Below are 21584 nucleotides of genomic sequence, written 5' to 3'. Positions count from 1 at the left end.
TCGTCAAAGGCAAAACCGTGAGGCCTTATGCGCCAATCTTCCTAATTGATTGATGTCTCGTTTTTCTTTTTGACTGAATTGTGTATCTAATTAGCTTATATGCGCATTTTTCTCTAAAAAAATTATAATAAAAATGGAAATTAGACATAGAATAGATTCAAGGATTTGACATTATCATATTCACATAGTTTTTTATACCACAGTTAAATACAAATTTAATAATAAAAAATAAAATGATAAAATGATAAAAAAATACTTAAAAAGAATATATGCAGTAAGTTGTTCAAATGCAATATTGTCTGAAAATGATGGTAAATGATCAATACTTCCATCATATTAATCATTACGTGAAAATGGTGAGGTTTGGAACATTGCGTGAGAATGATGGTGGAAGACAATACTTCTAGCAGACCTTGCATGAAAATGGTGGTGAAAGGTCAGTATTTTTCACAAAATGAATAAGAAAAGTAGATTTTTTTGCTTTGAAATTAATTTTTTTAAGTAAGTGGTAGAATGACTTATCAAAAAGTAAAAAGTCATATATTTTTACTTCTTCAAAAAGTTACAAATTAACTTTTTGAAATGTTAAAAACCTTTTTTAAAATGGTGCTAAACACACAAATTGTAACTTTTTATAATTCAAAAATAAAAAAAAATAACTTCTACTATTTCCTAAACGGACTCTATATATGCCAGTTCCATCTGCACCACATGTTTCAAAAATTAGTATACCAAATTCTCCTGCCACTCGTATAAAAAATACAATTATTATTAATTAATTATACATTTATATTATTGTTTAACAAGATAAAGATAATATGTATTAATTAAGAAAATAATAATATTAAAATGATGCATACCATAATATTAAAACAAGGTTGCTACGGTGGATTCTGTCAAAGCTCTTAAGCAATTACTGCTTTCTCGCCCTATTCATTATCTCTAATATTAAAACATGACAATTCTTGGATTTGTAAAATCATACACTAACTTCTCTTAATATTTAAGTAAGTAAAAAAATTCAAATACAGTTACCTATATATAAAAAGGAAAAGTATAGGTAACTAATAATATTTTTGAACAATGTGTAAACAATATAAATTAATACGATTAAAAGAATAAATTAATCTTAAATTTAATTAGTAACATTAAATTAGAGTATATTGTATTCTTATTTAATTGGTGGTTGTTCATATTGTTTAAGATAGTCATTGTTTACCTAGTACTACCCGTAAAATCATAATTAAAAACCATTAAATATATAATTTCGCTATGTTACCGACAACATTTCTGCCAACTCTTATTTATAACTGTGTTTAATAAAAATATCTTTATAAATGTGTCTAATAAAATATCTTTTTTATGACTGTATTTAATAAAAATGTCTTTATGGATATATTTTTTGAATGTATCTTTTTATATATGTGTTTAAAATTTAATAATTAATTATTGTTGGTAATAAGTTGGCAGATTTCCAATGTAAAAATGTGTGTCCCGAGATTCTAAAACAGTCGCCAAACGCAGCCTAAATTCATTTTTTCCATGATTTCACTTTTCTTTTTACCTATGAGACCTCTTTAGTACTAGGCCATATATCTTTTAAGTAGACATTGTTTCCATTTCCAATTGGCTGTACTAAAATCGATGTCAACCAGAAAAGCAAGTTATCATTGTAGTTAAAAAATAAGCATGTTTAACATTTTTTTTGAAGTTAGTTCTTTACATCTGCTACAAAACGGATGCAGAAGACATTCTCTGACCGTGCCGACTAGCAGATGAACACGCCCTTCGAAGTTTCTGTTTCCGGGGAGAACAGAAGCAGCAATAATGTCTGCAAAATTTTGCATTGAATATTGTTAAATTTAGACCAATCGGGTGAACAATGTTATGCAGATTGACATGTACTATATATTTTTTCGCCAAGTACCCTTATTCAAAATTCCCAATGCAAGTTGTGCATCCATAGCCAACAGTGTGAAAGCCTAGCTGGTTCAAATAATTTTGCAGGCCACTGTATATAAAGTTTAATATAAATATGCTATGCACTTATACTCAAATATAAACGCAACTAATAACAAACGCATAGGCAATATGTATCAAAAACCTTTGTCTAAGATATTCTGTAACTACCCTTGATCCAGGAGCTAGACTTGTTTTAATCCATTGCTTGATCTTATGATCAAGAACAAGTGTGAAACATAATCATAAGATTGAATCAATTAGAGATTAATTAACCTCTAGTATATACTCTTTCATCATGATACTGGAAAACCAGCAAAGATTTCGTGATCACAGAAATCCGAAACTTCTGTTAAGTACTAACTTGACTTGTTTGCTTGCAAATATGATTCGATCATTGAAACCAGTAACCAAGTAAACTTGGACATGTAATCAATTTCAGAGTTTTATAAAGATCATAGTCATTGGCTGTCACACCAAAATGTGAGTGCACTTATCAGGATCATCAAAGCTAGAAAAATGTGAAAACAGACATGTAATTCACATTTGATTCAAATATTAAAAAAGCCAACTTAAGATAAGCATTTGAAAATTCAGAGAGATGTAATTCACAATCAGATTATACTACTAAAACTATAAGCTGCATCAAATAGTTCATAACATGGAACTTTTATCTTGATTTATATCTAAAAACAAACCACCTTTATTATATATACTTAACCTGGCCAAGCATTGCTGCCTACTCCCATCAGCTTCAAAAACCACCAGTCGAAGGTATTCAAGATTCACCTACAAATTAAGTTGAATCTCTCATTTATGAGTCCAACTATGCACAGAATTCTACAAATGATATATATCTTACCTGATGGACTATTCCAGAACCTGGAGGAACAACAATCATGTTATCGAGAGCTGACGAACCCCATTTAAGGAAACCAAATCTCTCTCTATTCCTATGGAACTCACATTCCATATTTGCTTGTAATGCATCATCTGATCTTGCTACATCAACCTGAATGAAATAGCTAAACCTAATTAACCAAAAACATGTTAAATGCATTTACTAGCAAAGTGATTAAATAATTGGATGGTGAAAACTCGCATGCAGTTGTCTTAACGTGAAGTTGATAACTGAGAATAGTTAGGTGACACTTTAATCAAACATATCAAACAATCTAACAATTCTTACTATCATCTTTATATGAACACAATTGCACATGAGTTTTTACCTATTTGGATTCATAACAGAGGACAAATCTTATTAGGATCACGGCCAAGATTCTTCATGGCATCCCTCAAAGAAGTAAGATCAACCAAAGCCGGAATGCAGTTACCATCCTTGTAACAAAATCAAAAAGCTAAGGAAACAAAAAGTTCAATCATTCAAACTAGTCCTTGATTCATGGAAATGGAACAAACCTGACGTAGAACACGAGCCGGCATGAAAGGAATCTCAGTTTGCTTAGTAGAAGTGTTCTTCCAATCCATAATCAATTCAACATCATTCTTAGGTCCTGTTTGGGTAAACAATTTAATTAGATTCCTTTTGAAAAAATAACTTAATCAATAAATGTTTATATTAAAAGTAACTTATAAATAAGTTATTTTTTTATTTGTTTTTTTTGTTCTAAAAGTGTTTATTTTAAGAGAAAAGTAATAAAAAAAATTTTATTACAAAAAAAATCATTTTTTTTTAACTTTTACGTAAGTACTAAAATAACATTTTAGAAAGCTACAATTTGATTTTAAAAATTATACCAGACATTAATACTATATTTTTTCATAAGTTAAAAAAAAAAAAGTAACTTATGATCTTATCCAAACAGGCACTTAGTAACTTTGAAGTTGTTGCAATTTCGAATTGCAGATTATAGGAGAATCCTTATGGAATATGGCAAACTATCTTGAATGTAACAAAAACACAATGTAGTTAAATTTTATTAACATAAGTAACATAATCCAAAAGAAAGTGACCGTTTGTATAAATTTAATTTTGTAGAATTAATTTTGATTGAAAGTAAGTTAATATTAACTTGGTTTATGTTTGGTAATTTTTATTCAAAATGGATTATAGTAAATTAAATATTGTTTGAATTATATTATTCAAAATTATTTTTAAATAAAAAATTACAAAAAATGACATGAATTTAAATAATTATTTTATGTTATCTTATAATTTTTTTTAAATATTTAAATAAGTTTTAATATTTTTTTAGTACTCTCAATATTCTTTAGTACTCTAATAGGATTAATAAAATTATATTATAAAGTAAAAAAATATTCCATACAAAAAAATAACAATAACAGTAAAAGAACTCATCTAAAAAAATAGAAGTTTTATAAAAAATAATAATATGCATAAGAGAGTATTAGAAAAAAATATTATAAAAAAAACATAAACATATGAATAATGAAGTACATAATTGGTACATAGAACATATTAAATCCAACGTGAAAAGGTGGATGGAAAAACTAAAATTTTTAGTTTGTTTACAGTATAAAAATGCTGCCAAACATAAAAATGAAGCGTTCAAAGAATTCAAATGGACTTCTCTTTTTTCCAACCCAAATTCAAACACATTCTAAGACTTGTAAAAATTCCCTTGAAAACATCTTCGGAAGGTGGGGATATTGAACATTGATTTCATTCTTCTATTAAACTAACTGAATACTAATGCATTGAAGATTTGAACCAATACATTGTGAGAATACAATGTAACATTTTAAAGTGAATCCAACAAGTTACAAAGTTGTTTTACTCAGGTTGCAATTTTTGAATTTGAGTTAATTTAGTAATTTAGAAAACCATAAAACCAAAAGAAAAAAACTCACCAAACTTCTTCAGAATCCCTCTGTGCTGTTGTGCTGCCGGAAGAACCACTGGCCGGCTCCAATTCTTTTTTCTCCTTCTTCCCACTGTGTGAAGTTCTCTTTACCAAAAACAAGTAAAATGTAGCATCTATAACAGTAACATCTTGAGAATGCATTTATTGCATTTTTTAAAGAAAAGAATAATTTCTGAATATTATGAATGAGATTTAGAATCCTGGTTAAAAAGCTAAGTTAAGTTCGAAAGATAACGAGGATGTAGATAGTTAGTAGCAGAGAATGATAAAAAAATTTCAAAATGAAGTCTTTCTTTTTTTTCTGTTACGGTCTGCTACCAAGTATCTACATTCTTCGAATTTAATTTGGCCTTTAACCAAAATGTCAAATCTCATTCATAATAATTAGAGATTATTCTTTTTTTCAAAAGTGCAACAAATCATCTTCAAGATGCCGTCATAAATGCTGCATTTACTCTCTTTGAAACAAACGCTTTAATTTATCAATTAACTTCTGCCATATGTCAATGCTGCACAACTTAATTGAAGTAATTTAATACTTAAAAAGAGTGAAATAAAATAAATAGTCAATTAAGTAAAATAAAAAAACAATAAATTAATTTAAAAAAAAAGTGACATAATTTTGTTTTTAACTAAATATTAACACAACAAGAAATATAACAGGAAATAAAAAATTATGACAAAAAATAATATAAAATAAAAATTAAACTCCAATTTTACCTTGACAACATGGTGGCAGAGGAAAGGGTTTAGGCAAAAGGTAGGGAAACGATGATTAGTAGGGGTGGCAAAGCGGGCTGGCCCGCCCCAACCCGTCCCGTCCCGCCTAGGCCCGCCTCATAAACGGGGCGGATCGGCCCGCCCCGCCAACTAAAATGGGTTCAAAATGCTAGTCCGCCCCGCTTTATGGCGGATTGGAGGGTTGGCGGGCTAGCCCGCTTGACTCTTTTTTCTTTTTTTTTTGAAAAATAAAATTCATTAAAATTAACCAAAAAATAATAATTAAAAAATAAAATACAAATAAAAAATAGTCAAATTTTAATATAATTTGTTTACTATTTATTTTTAATTTTTAACTTCAATAAAATTGTTTAAAATAATATTTGTCAATAAAATCATCTTTATTTTAAAAATAAGTCACATAATTTGAGCATATATACGAAATTGTAAAATAAAATAAATAAAGTTAATAACTAAAAGAAGAATAAAAACAAAAAATAAAAAAAAAGTGTTTAAAAATTCTATAATTATTAATTTTATAATAGTAACAACTATTTTATTTAATAAAAAAAAAGAAAAATATAAAGTTTCGGCCCGGCGGACCGGCCCGCCCCGCCCCGCCAAAACCCACCAATTTGGCGGTGCGGGTTTGGCGGGTTTTCTTAATTTGGCGGGTTCGAAATCCTAGCCCGACCCGCCTTTTTTAGCGGGTTTTGCGGATCGGCCCGGCGGGCTCGACCCGTTTTGCCACCCCTAATGATTAGTGAGGGTGGCTGGTGGGGTTACAATTGAAAAAAAAAATAATTTTTACGAACATACATTTTAATAATTCTAAAAATGTTAGTGTTTAAATAACTAATGAAAAATTTTAACTAATAAAAAAATTTGTTGAAAACTATAAACTTTTGTTAAATTTTTATTTGTTATCTTTTTTTTTCGAATATCTACAATTGTTCTTTTATTTATCTTTAATTTGGTCTAATTATTTTATATTGGTAGTCTTCTCTAATTATTATGGAGATAAAGATTAAATAAATAAAAGAAAAAAGAAAATAAAGAAGAAGAAAAGAATATTGATACATAGACTGATAATTTATTTATTGTTTAATTCAAATGATGATATAATCTTATTAAAATTTCATTCGACGATAAATGAATTTTAAGTTAGCATGTAAGTCACTCGAAATAGAAATAAAATATCACGACTCATTTAATAATGATAATAAAAAAATTAAATATCAAATAATAAATTTATTTGTAAAAAAATAATAAAAATTTTAGTATTTAAAATTTAATTAAATAATATTATTTGAATTAAAATATTAATTGAAAATCGAATTTCAAAAGACACATAACATTTTTCATTGTGACATAACATTACAATGACTTATTGTAAATGTGGCCTCTGATTCACATTCTCAAGATATTACATTTTCCAATTTCATCCTCGTCGTTTCTATTTCATGGCTCGGAAACGTAATTCAAATAAAAGAAAACGAGAAAAATTATTATTACTCTTAACATTTTCCCATGTTCAAGATAAAAAAGGTTTTTTTATAGAAAAAGTATAGGGTACCAACATATTATCTGCCAACTTATTATCAACAATGATTAATTATTATATTTTAAACACATATAAAGAGACACATCCAAAAAATATATCTATAAAGACACTTCTATTAAACACAGCCATAAAAAAGACATTTTTATTAGACACATCCACAAAGACACTTCTATTAAACACAGTTATAAATAAGAGTTGGCAGATATTGGCAGAAATATTGGTGGTAACGTAACAGGATTGTTTTTTATATATAAGACCTTTTGCACACCTTTTTTATTGTTATCGTTATCACTCATGTTCAAAATTATTAATACCCTTTTTACACACTTATGTAACACCCATCGTTTCTTCTCATTTATAGTTTCTTTCTTGTAATTGGGTCATTTTCCATGTTTGCAGTTTTAAATCTTGTTGTGTGGTGGCCTCACTTTTCTCTCTTGCATGGGTCGGAGGGGGGATTGTGATTTGTAATTCTTGCCTCATTTTTCTCTCTTGCGTGGGTTGGAAGGAGAGATTGTGATTTGTAATTCTGATTTGTAATTGGAAACAAGTGAATTCAAATTATATAGATATGTATACTAATGGTAAATCAAAACTACCTAATTCGATTTATCTTAGCCTCCTTTTCTTATAAATAAAATGTAATTATTTCTTATAAATCAAATTTAATTGTTTCAATTTACTATGGACAGGTCAAAATCAAAGCATTTTCCTACTAAATCGACGCTAGTTAGTTTGATTTACCACTATCCATGCTAATTCAAATCCCATTTGATTCGATTTATATAAATATGAAAACAAGACATCCATATAACCTGTTTAGATTTAGGACATTGGTGCAATATTGGAATCCATATCGTCTGTTTATGTGAATTATTCTAAAAAATACACATATTTTTTGTAGTTCAAAATATATTTTCTATTAGTATATTTCTATAATACATCTTATATAATTTATTTGCATAAATCTTATTTTAAAATTATATTATTAGCCCCATAATAATATTCTGAATCCGTACATGTGTTTTTTTCATTCTCCAAGGTAGAATTGGTCAAATGTTAATATAGCTCAATTCTTGAATAAGGGCTTCAAAACTAAATGGTATTTTCCTTTGCTTCCTCATGATCCCAAACAAGGTGCATGAACAGAATAATATAGTTTATTTCTTTCTTGTCAAAATGGTGAAATGCAATTGAGATATAGTTTAGAGGGAGTAAATTGTACTTAACCACAACAAAATTCAGAAAAGGAATCAAAAGAAAAAGCAAAAATGATCAGAAATCAGAATTGAACAATAAAGTAAAAACCATAACATCCTCATCAGTTCAAGCATTAGTCAAAACAACAAAGATTCTTTTCAAACCAAAACATGAACGAAAATAACATCTTATCCTTAATGATTTTATAACACTAATGACCATATAACAAAAAAGTAAATTAATTCATCCTTCTAATGAGCTCATTTATGTAAGCTTCCCTGTTACCTGCATCACCTCCTTCGAGATAATGATTCCTTTTCTTTGTCAAACCACCCAATGGAGCCTTCAATTTGAAGGGCCATAGAAAGTTGTTTGCTTCTCTAAAGTGATCACCAACCGTCATTATCTCGTGGACCAGATCTTCAATGCATATAATTTCGTGCTTCCCCAATGTCTAACATTGAATATTTTAATCATATAAGGGCAATTGAACATATCAATACAACAACAATCACTTAATTTGTTTCCTTTTTCCGTCACCATCATGGTTTAACACCATTGGATCAATGTACAAGTATGTGAAGAGTGATGGTTTCAGTGGCTAAGAGAAGGGGTAAGGGTGCATATGGGGCGGGTAAAATCGGATTTGATGTGATCCAAATCCGGCCCGAAATATACACCGGATCTATTTATTAGACCCGAACCCGGCTCTAGACCCGATGAAATCAATACACTTTCGGGCCACAATTATACCGGCTAAAAATTGGGCCGTTAACATTACATTACGTTGATACCTTCTTGTAAACTAACATGTAAAAATATCCAAATTTCCAAGGCTCCAACCATTAGTTAACATGGTAAAATTCACTTAGAAAAATATAACAAGAACCAACCATTCTTCAAAATTAAAGCATAACCACAATCAATATTAAAGCATAACCACAATCAATACTAATATTGTCTAATAATACCAAATATTTAAATCAATACAAATAACACAATCTTATGTATTAGTCTAAAATCTTATGCATTCTAAACATAAAACATTAACTTATAGTCTTATAATGACTAATAACACAAAATATTAAGGTTTATAATACTTAAATTCCACGTAAGAATAGTCATGATTCATCACTAATAACACAAAATATTAATTGTGTATGATGACCGGGCCACCGGGCCGACTTCGGGTGACCCGAGCTATGGCCCGGACCCGACCCGAAATAATGACCGGGTCTATTTTTGAGACCCGTACCCGACCCTAAACCCGATGAAATCACTCCAAATTAGTTCCTAAAGTGTTCAGGACCGGGCAGGGCCTTCGGGCCGGGCCGGGTCTGTGCACCCCTAAGAAGGGGGGTTAAATCTTAACCCCCTTTTTGCTTGCTAACACTTGCTGGACTTAGAGGAGACTTTTCTGTTTTTAACTCATCTCTAGCCACAAGACATTTTCATTTTGTCTCGTCACTTGGCACGAGACATTTTTGGATTTTGCTCCTATGCCGTAGAAACATAAATGGAGTAGGAGAGAAGGAAGATTACACCCAGATATATCCTGATTCAGCTGCTAAGTGCAGTGCAGCCTACATCCAGTCTCCATCACAACAATGATGGAAATTCACTATAATCAACTTGATTACAAATTGTAAAGCGCTAACCCAACTTACAAGGGGATTCCCACAGAATCATGAAACACAACATAGATGAACAAAGGAACTCTAAGACATCTATGGCTTTTTCTTTTAATTTTGCACTCTCTGCCTTTTTTCGCTTTATGGCTTTTCCATACAAACCTCACTGTTTGTCTTTTTTCCATGAGACTCAAGACATGACAAAATTAAACAGAAAAATACTAAATAGAATACATTGAAGGTGAAAAAAAACTGTAAACTTAAGTAGCTATGAGACTTCTGTGCCTTGCACTCTCAAACTTACTCCTTGCTTCAAACTATGATTGTTCACCCCTTTTATAGAGAAGTAAAGCCTTCACAGTTGAAATACAAAACCAAGCTTAGCTTCTTTTCCTTCAAAACAAAACCGATTCGACCATAGAGAGAGAAGAGCTAACTCATGCAAAACCCAACATGCAAATACCTCTAGTCCTTCCTTGGTCATCACTATTCATCAATCCGAGCTCTCCATCCTTGGCTTGCTCTCCAAGATGGATTTCTAGCTCTTGATGCTCCATGATGATGATGGCTTCATCTGCTCTAATCTCTGTCTCTTCTATCACTTCTCCACTCTAGCTACTTCCTGTGGGGGTTGAGCAGAATCAGAGACAAGCCATGCCTCCAAGAATCTCACATTGCTGGCCGAATCTTCTTCTTCCTTTTTGAGCATGAAGAGCTCAATATTACCTCACCAAATCTAACCATATTTGGTGAAAATCTCAACCACAGCTCATTTTTATTTTAGTATGATTTCTTGCCATTATTGTGATGGTCTTGTAAAGTGTTCTTCCTCCACCTCGGTAGCTCCATTTTGCTTTCATGGTTTCCTGGTTAATGACCGAAGAAGAGAAAGAGACGGATGAGAGAGAGGAAAGAGAAATTATGAATAGTGGTTAATGAAACAAAAGATAGAGAATAAAAGTGAAACAATTTCCCTTTCTCTTTGCTGACAAGCATGTAGCCTTGGTGCTTGCAATCAAATCAATTTGTCAATTTCTCTCTCATAGTTCCCATGCAATAAATGATAGTTGAGTGTAATTTGAAATCCAACACAAGTTTAAATTTTTGGATCCGTTGAAAGCAATTTTGCTTTCTTTCTTCCACTTGTTTCAGATCATGCATGAGGAATTAGATTGGGCTTAGTTGTTTCAATCATTTAATTCTGGCCCAATAGTAACATTTGCTTTCCTGGTAAATTTTTGAAACATGCATAAAGCAAATAGGAAAGCATTTTTAACTTGAACTTGTAACTTTTAATATATTAAATTTGGCCTAAGTAACATAAAGAATCAATTCAGCATATTCATCATATATTGTCAAAACCAAATGCTGAATGTAATTGGGTTTGCACCAGAAATTTGTTTTTCGCCCCAATATTAAAACCTGCAACAAAATTATTTAATCAATATATGTTAAATAAAAATCAGATTAATAATTTTGTAATTATTATTTTTAATAATGTTTAGTCATCACAAATATTAATTTAGAGTTTTCCAAACTCATCAATCTCCCTCTTGATGACAAACATTATTAAAATTGAAATGGAAAGAAATTTAAAGATTGAGTAAATAATACTCCCTTTGAATTTGAATTTCTCACCCTTTCAAATTGTCACATGGCTCTCCCTCAATATATGTCATTTTTATTAAGGGAAGCACTAACCTGTAACAATTTAATCAAGCTTCAAATAACAATGTTATTCAACATATAATTTTTGAAATGTTAAATGCTTGATTTATGAGCAGAGTTTGGTGATATACAAAACTCATTTGTTATCAATAATTTGATTATCTACTCAATCTTTACACACATCAACTGAGCACAAAACAATGTTGTTCAAAAAATTTCAAATATTTTCCAGTCAAGATATCATAGTCATATTATTCAAGTAAGGAAAATATTTTTGAATCACACATGATCAAAACATGGCAGCTGTTAAATATCATAGTTTAAAGGAACTGCCAAAAATAAGTTTTCAAACCAACATGTTTACCAAATGCCAAATGCATTTTCAGCAGCAGTAACCATAGTGAAACAAATGCAATAACAACATGCATTCTTTAAAAAAAGGTGATCATAAATTTTCAATTGAAAATTTCATCCCCTGTTTCGGCAGATCCTCCCCTGTTTCATTAGTTTCAATTTCAATTTTGAAAACTAATTTTTCTCCCCCTTTTGTCATCAAGGGGTACCTGCACAAAATATGAAAAACATAACAAAATATCAAGCATAAAGTAACAAGAGTGTATCAAAGTATCATAGAGCAGTGAGTATCAAGTCATGCTCCTACAAAAAAAAAAACAGATTGAGCCTAATGGAGCCAATATCAAATAAAAGTAAAGAAACAGTCATTAATCATCAGAAAGATTGAACTCTGAACCGGAATCTTCTTCGTAATTCCCTGTTCCCATTTCATCATAAAAGCTCTTAATCATGAAGCCAACTCTTTCGTGACATTTCTTCCAAGCCCTTTCCTATTCATATTCCAATTTCCGGGCAGTCTTGTGGGATTTGAACATCAACTTGGACATGTTGCGAAACTCATTGAGAACCTCCCGGATTGATGCAGTGACATTTGAGGGTTCAGGACGGCTCTCCAAATCGCTGAGAGATGGTTCAGAGTGAACAGACCGTTTGCCTTTCTTGCTCAAAACTCCTCCTCTTTTAATCATTGAAACCTTGTTCTCAACAGATTCATTAGACAAATTAACCTTAAAATACTCAAATATACATGTGAGGAACATGCCATATGGAAGATTAGCCTTTTTAGTACTTTTTATTGCTTCCCACATATGACGTATCATAATGTAAGCAAATAAAATTAGAGAAGAAGTAATGAGAGCAAATAGGATAATAGAATCAGAAACTGTTACTCTATGGTGAGAATCGCTTTGTGGAGTGAGGATGTGAGTGATGATACGGTGCAACAGAGAGTTCTCAAGGCCGAGTGCTCGATGAGTTGGGATTAGTCCATCCAAACCAGAGAGATTTGCACAGATGTGTTCCAAAACTGTTTGCTGTGCGACGCCAACTTGATCATCTCACTTATCAATCATGTAAACTTTCGACCCTTCATTTTCATACCCAAGAGCAGTGCCTATGGTTTGAGGAGTGAGGGTCATGTAAACACGTTTGATGTAAGAGTGGATCGAGCCATCAATCAAGCGCATGTTTGCATAGAACTCCCGGACCAGTCCCGGGTAAACAAGTTTCTGAATCTGAACCAAGGGGGTCCATTTCAGAGCATCAAACAGGGGAGAAAAGTTTTCAAGATTCACCAAGTAAGAGGGGCATAGATGACGTTTTATCAAAACATCTTTGTGAAACTCATAGAAAGCACATGAGTAGAACTGAGAAGGGTCAAAATGCATATATGAAATAAAATTGATACAAGTGACATGTATTTATCTCGTTTACAGTGTAAATGAAATATATATATTTTTTAAAAAAAATTAAAAATAATAAAAAATATTAATAATATCAAAAATCTAAACTTTTGGCATGTAATTAATACATAAAAAGATTGGTAGAAGAAATTAAAATTGATATGTTTGATCAATTTTAGTCCATTTTAAATGATAGGAATTAACACGTTATTTAGAAACTATTAAATTGTTGACTGTTAACACGGTTACCTCTTTTCTAACTACCCACTGTTTAAAAATTTAAAATATAATTTAAATACACGTGATTTATTTAATATGTGATTTATTTAATGAGCCAGTTAATACATGTCACTACTCTATTAATATATAATATGAAATTCTTTTTACTTAAATTATATTTCAAATTTTTATGTACTCCTATGTAACAAATAAAATTTATATATACTCCACGATAACAAACAAAAAAATAGTGAATATAGAAGAAACAAATATATTAATAATGTATAGTTAAAAATATATTTGTAACGGTCTATTATTAATAATGTATTAAAAATATATTTGTAACTATCATTATCAATAATAAATAGTATATTTGTGTTTTTCATATTCACTCATTCCTTTTTTTGTATGGGAGTACAAATAAATTTTATTTGTTATATATGAATACATCAAAATTTAAAATACAATTTAAGTAAAAAAAATTTCAAAACCACCTGCGGGTTCCAACTTTTTTTTTTCTCCTTCTTCTTCTCACTTACGGCTGGAGCGCAATTCGAAGCAACCCTAACTCCGGTCCATTCCTTTTTTTTCTAATTGGAGTCTTTTCTCTATGTTTTCGTTACTTTTTATTTGTTCTGTTTGTTCTTTTTTTATGTTTTTTTGTTGAATTAATTGCATGTCTTGTCGGTAGAAAATTGTTTATATTAATTAGATTTTTATATTTATTACATGTGTAGTTTCTTTTCATGTTTTTTGTACATATATATTTTTTATGCCATAATTTTATCAAATTTTTTATTTTAACAAATAATTTAATTATAATAATTACTGAAATAAATAATTTAAAAAATATTTATCAAAATAAATATCACTCTTTTATCTCGTTTATAATATAAACAAGATAATTTTGCATGTATCTCACTTACGGTGTAAACGAAATAGATGTATTTGTAAATATAAAAATATATTTTTTGAAAATAATAAAAAAATTAATAATATCAATAATCCAAATTTTTAATATGCAATTAGTATTTAAAAAAGTTGGTAAAAAAATTAAAATGAATATGTTAATCAAATAATACTCAAAAAGAGTACATAACAATTTTAGATTAAATCGTAGATCGAATTGGATTAATTTAAAAATAAAAAACTTGTACAATGGTCAGGTTCCATGATGAACTTCATATTTTCCATCCTATAAATATATTTTCATATAACAAACGAAATTTAAATATATTTCAAATTTTTATATACTCTCATACAACAAATAAAATTTTTTCTCTTAAAAATAATTACTCCTATATATAATTATATTTTAATTTTTATGTATTCCTGCAAACAAAATTTAAAATATATATAATTTGAATTTAAAAATTAATATTCAAGAGAGTATATCAAAAATTTAAAAATTTGGTCCGTTAAAAACAATCATTTCTATATATTTTTTGGAGCAATGTTAGCAGCAATTTTTGTGATTGTTAGCCATCAATTAGTCATCAATGATAATTTGATGGTGTGAGATTGGTATGAGATTTCATCCAATGGCTCACCTTCCTCTGCTGGTTACATGCTGGCCAAAATTCAATAAAACTGTTGGCCCCTAGACTTTTCCTTTTTTTTGCTTTCACTCATCACTTGCCATCGGTAAAAAAAAAAATTGAGTTATTCTCGAAACTAATAGATACTTATTTGCTAAATAGTTAAATTACAAATTAAAAAATTGCTCGAGTCTTAGTCCTTGTAATTTCTTTTATGTATTTCTTTTTAAACTTAGGGATTGTTTAGAGAGAGTACATAAAGAGTACATAGTGCATAGGGGTAATAATTCAACAAATATTTTTAAAAATGAATTTTTCATTCTCTTCAACAATGAGAAGAAATTATTTTTCTTCCTCTCTTAATCCATTCTGATTCATCAAATCATCAACGTCACAGTTTGAACAGTTTAGATATGAGATTTTCTTCATGGTGCGGTGAGTATGGAGAGCAATCAAATTAAAAAAAGGTTGTGAATTGAGATCCAATCCAATTTTGTCATTTTCTTTCTATCCCTAATTTTTCTTTCAACATTTTCTTTCCCCATTCTTACCTCTTTCAAACTCATCCAATAGAGTTTGATGAGAGGCTATTTCACAAGATTCTTTCTTGATGAACATAGTTGTTCCTATCAACGAGTTGGAAGGAAGAAGATCCGACTCATTATTACTTTATGATTTATTGATTTCTCAAAATGGTGAACATGGTAAACAGATCCTCCCATTATAGAGGTCGTGGAACTACATTAGCTTGCTCTCATTGTAACAAGGAAGGCCACACAGAAGATGTATGTTATAAGAAGCATGGGTACTCCTCCCATTTGTATCAACGACAGCAACATAAAAATACCATCAAATAATTGCAGCTCAATTGTCTCTAAGAGAACACTGGAGTATCAAGATCTGGGTTCACTCCAGAGCAAAGATTTACCTTGTTAGAGTTGATTAAAGACTTCCATTTAAACTAATTCCATTTAGACTTTCACTCCAAGAAAAACTATTACATTATATTTTAATGCGAGAATTATGAGTATTATCACTCCAAAATATGCAATATTGGTCATTGATTCTGGTGCAATAGATAAGGTGACTTTTGACTTAAAAGATTTTGCAAGTTTTCAAATATTACTCCAATCAATGTGATATTGCCAAATGGGACCAAAACTGTTAGCACTATCATGGGTACAATCACATTCTCTAAAAAATTTTTTCTAAAAAATGTTTTATACATTCTTTCTTTTGATTTTAAACTAATCTCTGAGTCAAAGTTAACCTCAAACTTACATTGTCAACTGTTAATCAATGATAAGTGTTGTGAGATACAAGATCGATCCACATCAAAGATGATTGGCATTGCTGAGTGTATAGAACGATTATATACAATGAGTAAGGATTCTCTCACTTTCCCTCTCTTCCAACAAAGCAAGCTTCATTGGCGGCAACTACGACTACTACTCATCCCATCACACCTTCACATAATAAGCACAACAACATTTGACATCTTAGACTATGACACATACCCATGCATAAATTGATTTTTCTAAAGAAGTATTATCTTTTTATAGATTGTATTGCTTCAAAACTTCTTTGTGATTTATGTCATTTTGCAAAACAAAAGAAATTATCTTTTAATCTTAGTACAACTGAAATAAAAGATTATTTTGACTTAATTCATATGGATATATGTGGTCTTATTTCTGCCCCTTCTAACAGAGGACATAGGTATTTTTTGACTGTGGTGGATGACAAGAGCAGATTCACTTGGATTTTTTTTATGAAAACCAAATCTGAAGCATCACAATTGGTTATTAATTTTGTGAATTTTTTCAGAGTACAATTTGAAAAACGAGTTATGTGTATAAGGATTGACAATGGACCAGAGTTCACTCTAAAATCCTTTTTTACATCAACTGAAATTTTACACCAAACTTCTTGTGTAGAAACACTAGAGCAAAACAGGATTGTAGAGAGAAAACACCAGCATATTTTAGGTGTTTCTAGAGCACTGCTATTTTAATCAGGAATTTCACATTGTTTTTGGCAATACACAATTGCTCACGCCATTCACCCAATTAATAGGCTGCCCAGCACTAACTTGGATAATGCTAGTCCTTACAAGCTTTTGTATGGTAATTTACCTAACCTTTCATATTTAAGAGTATTTGGTTCTCTTGCGTATGCCTCCACATTAACAAATTCAAGAACAAAATTAGACCCAATAGTCAGAAAAACAGCTTTTCTCGGTTTTAAATTAGGAACAAAGGGTTTTCGACTTATTGATTTAAAATCAAAGAAAATTTTCATATCTAGAAATATAACTTTTTATGAAACTCATTTTCTATTTTTACATTCTACTAGCACTGACATTTCTGTAGTACCTACTCGTACTCCACAATGCATTGATCTTTTTCAATATGATACACCATTCACACATCATTTGCAATCACCCACACATACCATACTCACAAATTTAAATGAACATTTCTCAAGCTCAATACACTCACCAATTTCCTCACACACTATTGCACCCATTATCATACCACACACTAACAATGCACCTGCATTACAACACTCTGACATCACACATGATTGCATTACTAGAAAATCTGAAAGAGTCAAAAAACCGCCTGCTTATTTGAAGGACTATCATTGTATGACAACCCACATAGTTCACTCTAGCAACTTTGCCAACTCTAACTCTTTATATCCTATCTCACAACATTTGTCATATGATAAACTAACCCCAAAATATAAGTCAGGCCATCACCTCAAATCAAGAACCTAGCGCTTATGAAGAAGTTGATGCGTGAGCATCTTCTCTATCTTTTCCTAGTGAATTTGCACTTGAATTGCTAAGTTTAATCAAGATTTTATATATTTTAGCCACTATAGACGCTATTTTGAGTTGTGTGCAATTTTGTTTATTTCAGGTAGCATTTTGGACGAATTTAACAGAGTTTGAGCCACGGATGGAGCAAGGAGAGATTGGAAATCAAAGCTGCCAACTCCACACCAAACTTGGATCCTCCAAGTTTGGCACCACAAAAAGAAATCAAAGCTGCCTCCTCCACGCCAAACTTGAGGAAGCTCAAGTTTGGCGCCACTTCAAAGAGTCCAAAGGAATGCATGCTGAGCTCTCCAAGCCAAACTTGGATCCTCCCAAGTTTGGCGCCAACTCCATTATCCAAGAAGACCATTCAGCCTCCTCCATGCCAAACTTGAAGTTTCTCAAGTTTGGCGCCAGCTCAACGCTCCAAGGGAAGCTCCGTGCACAACCTCCATGCTAAACTTGGACCCTTCCAAGTTTAGCGCCACAACCCACGCACTAAGGAAGAACCCAGTGCCATCTCCAAGGGAATATGTGCTGTCCACTCCACGCCAAACTTGGATTCTTCCAAGTTTGGCGCTAATGCAAGTGGTGGTCCCCAACCTCGTCCAAAGGCTCACACAAGTCATTCATTTAGTTTTAATTTAAATTTTATTATTATTAAAATTAGGAAAAGATATTATTTAGTTTTTAGGAAAGATATTTTACATTAATTAGGATTAGATATAAAAGGGAAAAGAATCAGCCCTTTGGGCTATTCTCTTCTCTTCTACCTCATTCGACAATTTACAGTTTACCTGAATCCTAGTTTTCTATCCGAACCATGAGCAACTAAACCTCCACTGTTAAGGTTAGGAGCTCTGTCTATTGTATGGATTGATACTATTATTTTTCTATTTTAATTCATGTATGGATTTATAATTCAAGAATTATTTTCGTTCTTTATCTTATGAATCTGGGTGTAACGGAAGTATGACCCTTGTTCTAATTGAGTTCTTGTATAACTTGGAAAAGCTCTTTACTTGAACAACAGCTTGAAAACAATTTCTCCTAAATTTCTAATTATCTGGACTTAACGAGATACGTGACATATAATCCTCTTATATTTGGGTAATTAGGGTTTTTGTGGCATATAAACTAGAATTGAACTTCACCCTCTAATTGGAATTAAGCGATCAAGGAATTGGCGGTTGATGAAGGTTAGAGGAGACTAAAAAGGTCTAAGGAATTAGAGTTTAATCACATATAGTTTACCATGAATTAAATCTTGCATGATTAAAATAGTTAGAAAGAAAAGTCAATTCGAAAGATAGATATCTCTGAAACCTTAACTGTTTCTTCATATATTATTCACTACTTGTTTACTGCTTGTTTTTCTGATATTCTGAATTTACTGTTAATGCGTTTGAACTCTCAAAACATCATTTTCTGTTTGTCTGACTAAGCAATTCACTTGACCATTGTTGCTTGATCCATCAATCCTCGTGGGATCGACCCTCATTCACCTAAAGTACTACTTGGTACGACCCGGTACACTTGCCGGTTAGTTTGTGGACTTTAAATTCTACACTAAGTTTTTGGCGCCGTTGCCAGGGATTGACTGTGATTGACAACTATTAGTTGTTTGATTACTTAGATTAGGCGTTTTAGCTTTAAATTTATTTAATTTTTGCACATTAGTTTTCGAATTTTTCTAGCTTTATTTTTCCTTAATTTCTGAAATTAAGTTTGGTGTTCCCTAGTTATTTTTATTTTAATTTTTTATTTAATTTGCCTAATAATTTCAAAATTTTCTAGTCTTAATTTCAATTACAGTTTTCGAATTTTAGTGTTTATTTTATTTAGTATTTATTTTATTTGATTTCTTTACACAGGTTACCTCACTGAAAATTCTCTACACTCTGACGTAGAGAATCCTATTTTTTCTTGTCTTCTGTCTGTTTATGAGCAGGAATATGGACAAAGAACCTCTTTTAGACTTTGATCCAGAATCTGAAAGGACTTTGAGGCAGCGTTTACAACAAGCAAGACTTTACAAGGCTGTAGAGTCCACCATGGATCATAATAATATTGCTAATGCCAATGTGGCAAATCCAATTGGGAATGAAGAACGTAGAAGAGTGCTTGGCTCATACACTGCTCCCAATGCAGATCTTTATGGAAAAAGTATTATGGTGCCTCTTATAACTGCAAACGATTTTGAATTGAATCCTCAGCTTGTCACTCTTGTGCAACAAAATTGCCAGTATCATGGACTTCCTCATGAAGATCCACATCAATTTATCTCTGATTTTTTGCAGATTTGTGATACGGTGAAGACCAATGGAGTGAATCATGAGGTGTACAAACTCATGCTCTTTCCATTTGCTGTGAGGGATAGAGCAAAGGTGTGGTTAGATTCTCAACCCAAGGAAAGTCTGGATACTTGGAACAAGGTGGTCACTGGATTTCTGACTAGATTTTTCCCACCACAAAAGCTAACTAAGCTGAGGGTGGAAGTTTAGACTTTCAGACAGAAAGAGGGTGAGAACCTTTATGAAGCTTGAGAGAGATTTAAACTACTGACTAGATAATGCCCTCCAGACATGTTTTCTAAGTGGACTCAGCTGGATATCTTTTATGAAGGCTTAGGCGAAATGTGCAAGATGAGTTTAGATCATTCTGCAGGTGGTTCATTGCACATGAAGAAGACACCATAGGAAACTACTGAGCTCATTGAGTTGGTTGCTAACAATCAATTTTTATACCCTTCTAACAGGAATCCTGTGAACTCTGAGGCCCCTCAGAAGAGAGGCGTTTGGAAGTGGAAGCTGTTGATGCTCTTCTTGCTCAGAACAAACTTTTGTCTCAGCAAATAAGTCTAATTACTCAGCAATTGGGTGGAATGTAAGTTTCAGTTGTTAACACTCAGAATGCACCTCAAGAGGTCCCTTATGACATGACAGGTAATTTTATGCAAAATGAGAATTATGATTATGCTCAATCTTCTTCTGAACAGGTCAACTATATGGGGAATGCTCCTAGACACCCCAATAACAATCCATACTCTAAGAGCTACAATCAGGGCTGGAGAAATCACCCAAATTTTGGATGGAGAGACCAACCTCAGAGACCTCAGAATTTCAACAATAATTCTCAAGGCGATTTTCAGCAGAATAATCATAATAACCGCCAATTTCAATTTTATCAACAATAACCACCTCAGCAGGCAAATTCTCAACCTCAGTAGAATACTAACTGGGAGACAATGATGAATAGTTTTATGCAGAAAACTAGAGCTTCCATTAGAGACTTGGAGGTGCAAACAGGCCAGTTGAGCAAGCAATTACCTGAAAGATCTCCAAGTACATTTCCTGGTGATACATTGGTGAACCCAAGAGAAGATTGCAAGGATATTCAATTGAGAAGTGGTAAAGTAGCTGGTTCTGAGACCAAGGTCAATGAAGAGCTAGTTGAAAAAGAAGCTCCAGAGGAAAAGAAGGAAGAAGTATAGCACGCCCCTCCAAAGCGTGCAGACAACCCATTCCCAAACTCTCTTGACACCTATCCTACATTGCCCAAGGCTCCTGAGTACAAGCCAAAAATGCCTTACCCTCAAAGGCTTCAAAAGGCTTCCAAAGACAAGCAATTTTCTATATTTTTAGAAGTCTTCAAGAAG

General features: G+C 31.5%; 1 protein-coding gene and 1 non-coding gene across 2 annotated transcripts; both read right to left on the bottom strand.

Annotated features, from left to right (window-relative positions):
• Positions 1–1597: 1597 nt before the first annotated feature.
• LOC112703896 (aconitate hydratase 1) lies at positions 1598–5290 on the bottom strand. The gene is made up of 5 exons (XM_025755522.3): positions 4792–5290; positions 3379–3473; positions 2822–2971; positions 2681–2748; positions 1598–1831 (listed from the first exon to the last, which is right to left on the bottom strand). The coding sequence occupies exons 2-5, from the start codon at positions 3445–3447 to the stop codon at positions 1729–1731; spliced, it is 390 nt and encodes a 129-aa protein (XP_025611307.1). The 5' UTR covers positions 3448–3473; positions 4792–5290; the 3' UTR covers positions 1598–1728.
• Positions 5291–20409: 15119 nt separating this feature from the next.
• LOC112704853 (small nucleolar RNA R71) lies at positions 20410–20517 on the bottom strand. Its single transcript, XR_003155454.1, has one exon. It is a non-coding gene; the product is annotated as a small nucleolar RNA R71 (small nucleolar RNA).
• Between the last annotated feature and the right edge of the window lie 1067 nt (positions 20518–21584).

The sequence above is a fragment of the Arachis hypogaea genome, chromosome 7, assembly GCF_003086295.3.
Source record: "Arachis hypogaea cultivar Tifrunner chromosome 7, arahy.Tifrunner.gnm2.J5K5, whole genome shotgun sequence".
NCBI classification, from domain to species: Eukaryota; Viridiplantae; Streptophyta; class Magnoliopsida; order Fabales; family Fabaceae; genus Arachis; species Arachis hypogaea.
The sequence above is the reverse complement of the archived record's forward strand: the minus strand, read 5'-3'. Positions and strand labels throughout refer to the sequence as shown.